The sequence below is a fragment of the Aquarana catesbeiana genome, linkage group LG03, assembly GCF_042186555.1.
Source record: "Aquarana catesbeiana isolate 2022-GZ linkage group LG03, ASM4218655v1, whole genome shotgun sequence".
NCBI lineage: Eukaryota > Metazoa > Chordata > Amphibia > Anura > Ranidae > Aquarana > Aquarana catesbeiana.
Genome location: NC_133326.1, coordinates 496,471,793 through 496,484,226, shown reverse-complemented (window position 1 = coordinate 496,484,226; position 12,434 = coordinate 496,471,793). Strand labels below are relative to the sequence as shown.

General features: G+C 42.0%; 1 protein-coding gene across 5 annotated transcripts in view; it reads right to left on the bottom strand.

Moving 5' to 3' along the window:
- Positions 1-12,434, bottom strand: part of RNF213 (ring finger protein 213) — a 631,031-nt gene that overhangs the window by 542,520 nt on the left and 76,077 nt on the right. For 4 of the 5 annotated variants that reach the window (XM_073621071.1, XM_073621073.1, XM_073621072.1 and 1 more), the window contains exon 4: positions 5,995-7,077. The exons of the other annotated variant lie outside the window; for it this stretch is intronic. In XM_073621071.1, coding sequence (XP_073477172.1) covers positions 5,995-7,077 — 1,083 coding nt within the window. The remainder of the gene's footprint in view (positions 1-5,994; positions 7,078-12,434) is intronic. 5 annotated transcript variants of the gene reach the window in all.

Here is a 12,434-nt window from a genome sequence, read left to right as displayed (position 1 = left end):
ATGCACACCAAACTGAGCATGTGCAGCTTGACTCCAAAGGCTCTGTCTTATACGGACTTGTCCAGGGGGACAGTGCAGGAAGGGGAGGATCTGTACATAGAAGATCAAACAGCCTTTTTACATGATTAACCCCTTAGGTTCCAAAGGATTTTACTGTTGCGGGTTTAGTAACACTTTAAAAGCAGTTTAAAAAGAGCTTAAAAATACTGAGATCACATGGGAATCTGAAAGCCATTCTGTGCCTGCGCCCACACATAGCACTGCATCACCATCTGCAGATGAGATGCATAGAATTGAATAGAACAGAGTAAGGACTAAGCTAAGAACTTTTTAACATACCTAAGGCTGCTTTCATACTGAGGCACTTTGCAGGCACCAAAGTGCTAAAAATAGCGCCTGCAAAGCGCCCTGAAAAAGCCGCTCAATTCACTCCAATGTGAAAGCCCCGAGGGCTTTCACACTGGAGCGATGCACTTGCAGGGCAGTCAAAAAAGTCCTGCAAGCCGCATCTTTGCAGCACTTTAGGAGCGGTGTATTTACCGCTCCTAAAGCGCCCCTTCCCATTGAAAATAGGGCAGCACTGCAAACCCGCCGGCAAAGCACCACTGCAGCGGCACTTTGCTGGCGGTTTTAACCCTTTTTCTGCCGCCAGCGGGGGTTAAAACCGCCTCGCTAGCGGACGAATAGTGCCGCTAAAACGACGGTAAAGCAGCGCTAAATATAGCGCCGCTTTACCGCCAGCGCCCTCCCGCCTCAATGTGAAAGCAGCCCAAGTTTCTTCTGAGCAGACACAACTTATGCAATAAGCATGTCCCATGAAGTAACAGCTACTCAACTTTAGAACTCTTGGTCCTACATTTATTCTGTACTGTACACTGACTCCCAAAGTGGGTTTAGGCAAACTGTCACCAACTTACAAACAAACCTAAATGCACTTTTTGATTGGGCAACTAAGTGACATATGAGTTTTACCATGACTATGTGAGGTTTAAAATTGATAAATTTAAAACTCACACTTGGGGGCTAAAAACATGCTTGCCACATACATTGTAGGGGAATTCAATCATCAAGAAGCATCTGGGTGTTCTGGTAGATCAATGACTTAGGGCTGAACTCCCAAAAAAAGAAAATCTTCCTTTGTAGTGGAGCTCCCCCCACACTGCAAGGTTTAAATGCTTATTTATGCCTAACAAACCTGAAAAAAGAATTTTACTTACCTGATCCCTCACTCCCTAGCAGCCGGCACTCGCCGCTTCTCCCAAAGCTATACCTGTGTGTGTGGCCCCTCAGTGTCATTACATACAATGCAAGGCTTAGGGGTGACTCGCTGGAGTGAGGGCTTAGGTAAGTAAAAGTACATTTTTCCAGGTACCCTAGACATAATTTCACATAAGAAAAATGTCTGCACACCCAAAGGCTACCGCCTTAAATTTATTATGGAAAAAATTAATTAACATACAGCATCACAAGTCCCCCAACACCCCCCCCCATATTCCATGCCACCAGCCTTCTCCTGACTCAAAACTCTCCCAGACACTAAAACAATAACCCCCTCCTCACCAGTAAATGCAACCCCGACACAAAGCTGGGACAGGCCACCCTACAAAATGACCCCCTAAAAATTCCTGCTACTAGCACCTGTCATGGATAAACAGGGCTTGACAAATCCTGGGCGCCAGGTCGCATTGGCGACTAGAATTAGCGACCTGGCTCCCGGGCTGCACTGCAGGAGGTGTCTTGTCCCTGTGCCTCCCCACCCTTTCAACCTCTGCAGCAATGCTGGCAGCACTCATACGTCTATTTCTCAAAGACAACCTCTGGATATGACGCTGAGCACGTGCACTCAACTTCTTTGGTTGACCATATTAAGGCCTGTCCTGAGTAGAACCTGTTAAACCGCTGTATGGTCTAGGCCACCGTGCTGCAGCTGAGTTTCAGGGTCTTGGAAATCTCCTAGGCTATCTTTATGTAGAGCAACAATTCTTTTTTTCAGATTCTAAGAGAGTTCTTTGCCATGAGGCAACTTCCAATGACCATTATGAGAGAGTGAGAGCGATAGCCCCAAATTTAACACATGTGCTCCCCATTCACACCTGTTACCTTCTAACACTAATGAGTCACATGACACTGGGGAGGGAAAATGATTAATTAGGCCCAATTTGGACATTTTCACTTAGGGGTGTACTCACTTTTGTTGCCAGCGGTTTAGACATTAATGACTGTGTTAAATTATTTTGAGGGGACAGCAAATTTACACTGTTATACAAGCTGTACACTCACTACTTTACAATGTGGCAAAGTGTAATTTCTTCAGTGTTGTCACAGGAAAAGATATAATAAAAATATTTACAATAATGTGAGGGGTGTACTCATACTGTATATATTAAAAAAAAATCTAACATTTGCCTGTTTCTACGATGCATACATTTCAAACGTATGTATTTTTGGAAAGAAACAAGCAAACCAGAGATAAGACAGTCATCCCAGAAACTTGCAGAACTGGATGAAACTGAACTAATGGAGTACATGGAAGGTAGAATATGGATTAACTCAGATCTCCTAGACCCCCTTCCATCATCTGGGTTGATGAATAAATCAAAATTCTTCCCAAGCTTTGGAATCAACAGGCACCTCCAGGTGTTTCTGGAAACTACCACATACGATCTACGTTGCATTGAATGGGAACAATTGACTCAAGGTGAACATATAGCCCTATGAGAACTTAAAGAACTACCTGCGTGCATTACTAATCCTAATGATACAGGAGAAAATGTAGTCCTGTGGCATGAGAGGGACTACCTAGAAGAATTATATAGGCAATTGGAAAATGGCCCAAAAATCCATTCCCTGACCTGGTTAGTGAGATCAACTATCGTATTAATAGAGCTTATGAAGTTGGATTACTTACAAAGAAAGAACATGAATACCCAAGGGTGGATAATTATAACATACCTACATTCCATGTCACCCTTAAGGTGCACAAAGATGGAAAAAAAAAAACAGGACAACCTATCGTTGGCAGGCATAGTAAGTCCATTAGAAAGAGTAGGCAAATACATAGACAGAAGACTAAAACATTTAATAAGAGAACTACCCTCTTTTGTTTTGGACTCAACAGACATATTACGAAGATTAATGAATCTTACTATATGATTGCATTTTGGCAGGGGTGGACATTGAGTGTCTTTACTCCTCCATCCCACATGCAGTTTCCCAATGGCTTGACATCTGTCATCCCTTGGCAGGTCCCTACCATTAACTATTAGTGGAATTCTTGGATATGGTGTTGAATAACAACTTTTTATTTTCAAAAGAAAGTACTATCGCTAGAGAAGAGGAGTTGCCATGGGAGCTGCATGTGCCCCCTCTTATGCTTGTTTACATCTGGGATGGTGGGAAAGGGAGGTGGTCTATGTTCTCCCAGTCTTTGAAAAATACGTTGCCTTATGGGTTCGTTATATTGATGATGTGCTGGTGGTGTTGAGGGGGTCATCGGAGCAATTTGGTAAATTTATCTTGAATCTCATTCAGAACAATAGAAAATATCTACCTTACATTCAAGGTGGACCCTTACCAAATTGAATTCCTGGATATACTGAGTTGAAAGGAAGGTTTCAAATTGGTAACAAATACCTTCAGGAAACCTACGCATTTACTGTTGAGGAAGGGGTTATTGTTTTAGAGTTTGGGAGAGTTTTGATAGGCGGGGGAAGGCTGGTGGGATGGGATGTGGAGAGTGGATGGGCAGGTGGTGTTGAGGGACTTGTTATGCTTTATGTTGATTTATTTTTTCATAATAAATTTAAGGAGGTAGCCCTTGGATGTGCAGACATTTTTCTTTTTTGGAATATTGTCATTGTTGTGATCACACCCTCCCTACACTTGAGGGGAGCGCCTCCTCAATCATATCACTGCAGGGTTCCCAGAACCGCCAATCTTTTTGGAATTTACCCTAGACATAATTGAGCATTTAACCTTTTCAGTGCTGAATGCATCTCACTGCAAAAGTGGCATCTTCTTTTACCTGTAGTTCAACTTTAATAATAACATGCAACGCCAAGCTGCAGGTATCTAAAGCAGGCATAATACTTTCTTGTATTAAAAGAGGTATAGACTTAAAAGAGAGAAAGAGGAAATATTAATATTGCCCCTGTACAAAGCATTAGTAAGACCTCCTCATCTGGAACATGGGGTTATATGATCCATATAATGAATTTTCAAAAAATATTCACTTTAAAGTCACTGCAACAGGACAAGAGGGCACTCTTTGCATCTGGAGGAAAAGATCTTTAACCTCTACATACGGAAAGGCTTCTTCCCATTCAGAGCTGAAAAAATGTGGAACGGGCTACCTTGCGAACTAGTTCTAGCCAGCTGTTGATGGTTTTAACCACTTCCCACCCACGCTATAGCTGAATGACAGCTACAACGCGGACTTACATTGCCGGGAGGCGTCTGATATCCTCCCGTGATCGTGCGGATGTCCTCCCGTGATCGTGATTCCAGTGCGCCCCTCTGGGGCACGCTCCGTGATCACAGGGTTCTTCCAACTCTGCTGATCACAGATCAGGGTAAAGGGCCAATCAGGCAACCCTTTACTATGATCAGCTGTGTCCAATGACAGTTGATCATGGAAGTAAACACAAGCCAGTTATCTGCTTTTCTTTCGTCACGCTGACAGCGTGAGGAGAGAAGAAAAAAGTCGATATCCAGCTTGTGTTAAAAGGGACATCAGCACTGATAATCAGGTCACAGGTTATCAGTGCAGCCCCAACAGTGCCCACCAGTGCTGTCAATCAGTGCTGCCCATCAGTGCCTCCTCATCATCGTAACCTATCAGTGCCGCCTATCAGTGTCCATCAGTGCCCATTCGTGCTGCCAATCAGTGCCCATCAGTGTAGCCTCATCAATGCACATCAGTGAAGGAGAAAAAATAACCGTTTGCAAAATTTTTAACAAACTATGAAAAAAATATATATATTTTTTCAACATTTGCAGACTTTTTCATTTGTTTAGCAAAAATGAAAAAAACTCAGTGGTGATTAACTACCACTAACAGAAAGCTCTATTTGTGTAAAAAAATGATACAATTTTCATATGGGTATAGTGTGGCAAGACCACGCAATTGTCATTCAAAATGTGACAGCGCTGAAAGCTGAAAATTGACCTGGGCAGGAAGGGGGTGAAAGTGCCCAGTAGGCAAGTGGTTAAAGAAAAGGCTGGGTGCATTCTTAAAATGTACAGACTTTAACTGGCTTTTAACATGTATAAGTAATAATAGAGACGGTTGATTCAGGGAATATCTAATTGCATTTGAGAATCAGGAAGGAATGTTTTTTCACTGTTGAAGTAAATTGGACCACCCTTTATAAGTTTTTTTTTTGCCTTCTGCTGAATCAAATGAGGGCAGGTGGAAGGTTCTGTATATGGAGGTTTTTTTATATATTTACCTAATAAATAGGCCCCTAAGGGTTACTATAAATACTACAAGAAGTGGTCTCTAACAGGCATCAAGTTCTGCTTTAATATGTACTTCATAAATGCAAACATTTTTAGTATTATTACTAGCAGCTGGTTACATAAGCTGTAGGGACAGCAACCACTAAAAGTTAACCATTTTTACTCCCCAAACAAGCTGTTTCAAATATACTGCTTCTTACCCCAAAATGTGCAGCTAAGCATATTTACACATTGCACATTTTGACTGGCAGCTAAACTCATCTCCATCTCTAGCCACACACCCCTGGCCACTAACATACAGTACAGAACGTTAAAAAGCAGTTCTTAAGCTCTAGTTAAGAAGTGATTGTGCCTGGGTCTCCAAGGCTAGGTCCTATTGTTAATATTCAAGACTAGATTCTCTTTAAAACATATTGCAATATTTATTTTGGTGTTAACATATTCAGTTAGGTGCTAAATGTTTTTAGACAATCAAACAACTTGCAACAGCACAATAACACAGCAAACACATTTGACAATTTTGTAGTAACCAACCTTAGCATCCTTGTTATTTTGTTTGGTAGCTCCATTTTTCTGCGCTTTCTCCTCATTTTTGTTTTTAGATCCTTTGCTGTTTTCATTTTTGATTGTATCCTTCTGGATTATTGTATTAGAGGTATCTGGGAGACTGTCTTTAGTACTTTCTTCAGCTTCCTTTTTATTTTGTGGTTTTGTTGTCAGTTTAGTTTCACATATTTTACCATCAGAAGTATTTTCATTATCTTTAGTTGCATGTCCATAGTTGTTTTTCTCTTCATCAGTTGAAACCTTTGTAGTGGCATCTACCTTTTTGTCCTTGTGGGCAGGTGGTACCTTGTTTTTGGTGTTTTCTGCTTCCGATTCCACTTCAAGTGCTCTTTCAGAACCAGCTGACTTTTGAACATGTTTACTCATGTCAGGTTTTATGCTGCTTTTGCCTGTGTTTTGCATACCTGCGTTAATAGTGTCCTTCTCACTACTGCTGTGAATATTTTTTGACCCTTCTTTGTTCTGTACATTTTGACTCTCATGCTCATTTCCAAGCTCAACCCTTTTAAGTTTAGAGTCAGCTGACATGTCCAAAGTACTCTCAGGAATTTTTAGTTCTTTGACTTGGACAGCAATTATCTTCTTATCCCTGGAGTCCTCTTTCTCACCGACACTCTTAATTTCTAAATCAGTAGAACTAGTTACCATGCTTTCAGGAACGTCTTTCTTTGAGGATACCAAAAGTTCCTCTCTATTGGACACTTTGGGCATTCCATCTTTAGCTTCCTTTTTGTGCTCATTCTTGTTAGGCGGCACATCTTTATTGTGTATTAACACTGCATTGTCTTGTGCACTACTAGGATTTTCCCTATCTTTCAGTTCCGTTTCAGCATCATCAGCCTTGGCTAATGTATTGGTAGCATTAGCATCAGCATTTCCTATAGTCAATGCAGTAGGTTGTATGCTTTTGTTAGTAACAAGGTCTGTAAGGCTGCCACATCCATCATCATCATCGCTTTCAACAATAGTGGAATCTTCCAAATTAGCTGGAAGTGAAATAAATGCTGAGTCACTGTCTTTCTTCTTTTTACTTTTCTTTCTGTTTCTCTTCTGCAAGATAAATTAGTACTTTTTTTTAAATAATCATTAAATGTTGGCAAAAGAAGACACAGAGCAGGACTAGACAAATCGTAATGGTCAGACTGCCAACTGGGTTTAAAAAAATACAGCTGATTCCTAACTATTTGGACCTTTCTTTCTACAGTATGTGGAGGCCCAAGTTGCCTAGCTCTTTAAAGGAGACCTGTACTGAGAGAACCACACCAGTTCCAGTGTCACCAGACCAGTGAAGACAGTCGCAGTGTTCCTGATCACAACCACACCAGTCCCAGTGTCACTAAAAATAGTCTTCCTGATCGCCACTAGTTCCAGTGTCACTAGACCAGTACAGCCAGCAACAGTGTGCCTGAACGCAGCCACACTAGTCCCTGAGTTACCAGACCAATGCTAGTCAACAGCATTCTTGATCACTAGCCACACAACAGTCCCAGTGTCACCAGACCAGTGTAAGCCAGCAACAGTGATCTGACCGTCGCCACACCAGTGCCAGTGTTGCCAGACTAGTACAGTCAAAAAAGGAATCCTGATTGCTGCAACTCCAGGGACAATGTTACCAGACCAGTGTATGCCATCAACTGATCATCACCACATCAGTCCCAGTGTCACCAAACCAGTGCAGGCCAGCAACAGTGTTCCTGATCAGCGCCACACCATTCCCGGTGTCACCAGACCAGTGCAGCCAGCAAAAACGTTCATGAACCCCACAGCACAAGTCAAAGTGTCACCAGATCAGTGTCAGCCAATAACAATATTCCTAATCACTGCCACACCAGGCCCAGTGTCACCAGAGCAGTGTAAGTCAGCAACAGTGTTCCTGATTGCCATCACACCAGTCCCTGTGTTACCAGACCAGCGCAGCTAGCAACAGTGTTCCTAATCACCGATACACCCGTCCAATAGTCACCAAAGCAGTGTAAGCCAGCAACAGTGTTTCTGATTGCTGCCACACCAGTCCCAGTGTCACCAGAACAGTACAGTCGGCAACAATGTTCCTGATCACCTCCACACAAGGCCTAGTGTCACCAGACCTGTGTAAGCCAGCAACAGTGTTTTTAATCATTGTCATGCCAGTACTAGTGTTACCAGACCAGTGCAGCCAGAAACAGTATTCCTGATCACGCCACACCAGTCCCAGTGTCACCAGAGCAGTGTAAGTCAGCAACAGTGTTCCTGATTACCATCACACCAGTCCCTGTGTTACCAGACCAGAGCAACTAGCAACAGTGTTCCTAATCACTGATACACCCGTCCAATAGTCACCAAAGCATTGTAAGCCAGCAACACTGTTTCTGATTGCTGCCACACCAAGAGCCAGCAACATTGTTCCCGATTGCCACCACACCAGTGGCAGTGACCAAAACTAGTGCAACCAGCAACAGAGTTTCTGATTGCTGCCATACCAGTCCCAGTGTCACCAGAACAGTACAGTCGGCAACAATGTTCCTGATTGCCTCCACACAAGGCCTAGTGTCACCAGACCTGTGTAAGCCAGCAACAGTGTTTTTGATCATTGTCACGCCAGTACCAGTGTTACCAGACCAGTGCAGCCAGCAACACCATTCCTGATAGCAGCCACACAAATCCAAGAGTTACCAGAACAACAGAACATTGTTAGTCAGCAAGCAAAGTTCTTGATCGCTTGCCACATCAGTCTCAGGGTCACAAGACCAATGTAAGCCAGCAGCATGTTCTGATCAATCACTCTAATGATAATACACTATGTAGTACTTCTGGCCCCTATGAGGTTAAAGCTACAGGCTGTACCCAAGAGGCACTGTCATGGTTTATAAAGCTCTGTAGACCTGATATATATGGGAGGTCATGTACATCTGGTAAAAATGTGTGCAATATGGTGGTGAAGCACTGAAGTGGACACACTTTGTTGAGTGAAGTGTCATGTGTGCTTTAAAGATTCTGGATGGACCATCTGCACACTGCTATACACTCTTTCCAGTAAACTATGCAAATGTAAAACAGGGTTTTTTAGCTCATATATATTGCAACACATGTTTAAGATGACCAACTGTGCCAAAATAATCCCTTTTATGGCCAGTCCTACACTGTAGGGGGGCTACTAGGTTCAGGTCTGGTCCCTGACCTGCATTACAACAAAGAAAACATATACTGGGGTCCCTGTTATGGCATTGTCAGAAATGCCATAACAGGGACCCCAGAGGTTTGAAATTCTGAGGGATTGAGACCAGCATTGGGGGGGGGTAACTATATCCGTCATATTAGTCAAAGAGAATCCTACTGAATTGTAGAGACTAAGGTTTTGACACCTGAAGGGTTAAATGTTGACTTCGACCTTAACTGCTTCATCTCTGACAAATACATCCCCTCCCTCTTTTTATTGATATTTTATTAATAACCTTTGATGGGTTTTTATATGGATTTTTAACACATGAGTTTTTTTTAGTATATTTTTTGTCTGTCTATTGTATTTTTGAATGTTTTTTTATTATATTGGTAAGGTTTTTATCATATTGGTAATGTTTTGATCGTTATTGAACCCGAAGGTCAGCATCGGGTGATGTTAAATTGAATATACAATTTTATGGATGGGATATCATTAATGTCCACATGATGGCAGTGTTTTAACTTTATTTTTGAATTTGTATTTCCAAGCTTTTTTTTACTTCCTTGTTGTGTAGAAATACACGGAAGTTCAGAATATATGGGAACCAGAGCTCAGATAGGAAGTAAGTCTGGAGGCTTTTTATGGTTTTATTCCATATATTGGTGGTGACCGCTCTGTGTGGTGTCGGCTGTAGCCATAACAGCGGCACATTTGGACTTGGCTGATGGCTTTATGTCATGGCCCTGCCCCGCTGTGGATGGCATCGGCTGTAGCCATAACAACGATCTCCTATAAATTGACGGTTGGCGCCGAAGCCACGCCCCGCTAAGGAAGTTCACAGGAACGTAACACGTACGGGGGAAGGCTGCGTATTACGTCACCCGCTGCTGCCCTTCGGAATCTGTATGACACATGTTTGTGTTTTTTATGCCTGTACCAAACTGCTGAAATGTGAGTAGTCCGTGTTTGGACACATTTATAACTTTATTAAATATACAGTGAGCACTTAGATCTGTTCCTTTTTTATCATTTATGGTCGGATGTCCACATTTGGTTCTGAGGAGTCTGGAGATAAGATTGCGATCTGCTTTAACCCATTTGGTGTATTGGGATCTGCTTGCATGACTACCTGTTAGTTCAGGAGTCCATGCTTTGAGGTGAGAGTAGATAATAAGATCAGAGGTGGAGGGACTGTCACCTTTTGTGGATTTAACATCACTGGTGAAGGATTTCTGGGACTTGTCGTCCACTAATTATCTGGAAAATATATTCTGGGATTTGTTGTTTACCAACGTTTTGGCATTTTTCTGTTTGCGCTGCACTTATACCCTGTTTAATGGTAATCAAATACTACCAAAATAAAGCTCTATTTGTGGGAACAAAATGATAAAAATTTTGTTTGGGTACAGTGTTACATGACCGCGCAATTGTCATTCAAAGTGCGACAGCGCTGAAAGTTGAAAATTGGTCTGGGCAGAAAGGGGGGAAGTGCCCAGTATTGAAGTGGTTAAACTATCAGGTGCTAAAGGGGTGTGACCATATATTAACGCTACAAATTCTGGATGGACCCTTTTGCACACTACTATACACCCTGCCAGCAAACTGTGCAAATGTAAAATAGGGATTTTGAGTTCACATATATTGAAATACATGTTTAAGCTGACCAACTTAAAGCTTTAAAATAAAGCGTTACTAGATCTACTGCTTACCAACAATACAGACCTGATCACGGATGTGGAAATACGGGGCAGTTTAGGAAACAACGATCACAGGTCAATTGGCTTCAGTATAAATCACACAAATAGGAAACATAAGGGAAATACAAAGACACTGAATTTCAAAAGAGCCAACTTCCCTAAACTACCTTGCTAGAAGATATAAATTGGGATAAAATCTTAGGAACAAAGAACACGGAGGAGAGATGGGTTTGCTTTAAGAGCATAAAAGTCCTGGATGGCTTAACGCCAATGTAAAAATGCATATAAAAGCAAAAGAGAAAGCCTTCAAAAAATATAGGGTTGAGGGATCATCATCAGCATTCAAACTTTATAAAGAATGCAACAAGAAATGTAAGGGTGCAATTAGGGCGGCTAAGATAGAACACAAAAGACACAGCGGAGGAGAAAAAAATCCCAAGAAATTCTTTAAATATGTAAACAGTAAAACAGGGAAGACAGACCATATTGGCCCAATAAAGAATGAGGAAGGACATCTGGTTACAAAGGATGGGGAGATGGTGAAGGTATTGAGTTTATTCTTCTCCTCAGTCTTCACAAGGGAATCGGAGGGCTTCAGTAACCAAAACTGCAGTGTTTTTACTCGTGACACATCACAGGAAGCACCTTCATGGCTGACAGAATTAAAATTAGACTTGAGAAACTTAACATTAATAAATCACCGGGACCGGATGGATTGCACCCGATGGTACTTAGGGAACTCAGTCAAGTAATTGCCAGACCATTGTTCCTAATTTTTACTGACAGTCTACTGACTGGAATGGTACCAGCGGATTGGAGAAAAGCCAATGTAGCACCAATATTTAAAAAGGGTCCAAAATACATCCCTGGGAATTACAGACCATTTAGCCTAACATTAATAGTATGCAAGCTCTTGGAGAGGATAAGGGACTATATACAGTATTTTAGTAATGAAAACAGTATCATTAGCAGTAATCAGGATGGATTCATGAAGAATCGTTCAAGCCAAACCAATCTATTATCCTTCTATGAGGAGGTGAGTTGCCATCTAGATAAAGGAAGGTCCATAGACGTGGTGTAACTGGATTTTGCAAAAGCCTTTGTCACAGTTCCCCATAAACGTTTATTGTACAAAATAAGGTCTGTTGGCATGGACCATAGGGTGAGTACCTGGATTGAAAACTGTCTAAAAGGGCCAGTTCAGAAGGTGATGATAAATGGGGAGTACTCGGAATAGTCAGTGGTGGTACTGGGGTCCTACAGGGTTCCGTGCTGGGACCAATCCTATTGAATTTGTTCATAAACGACTTGGAGGATGGAGTAAACAGTTCAATCTCTGTATTTGCGGACGATACTAAGCTAAGTAGGGGAATAACTTCTCCGCAGGATGTGGAAACCTTGCAAGAAGATCTGAACAAATTAATGGGGTGGGCAACTACATGGCAAATGAGATTTGATGTAGAAAAATGTAAAATAATGCATTTGGGTGGCAAAAATATGAATGCAATCTATACACTGGGGGGAGAACCTCTGGGGGAATCTAGGTTGAAAAAGGACCTGGGGGTCCTAGT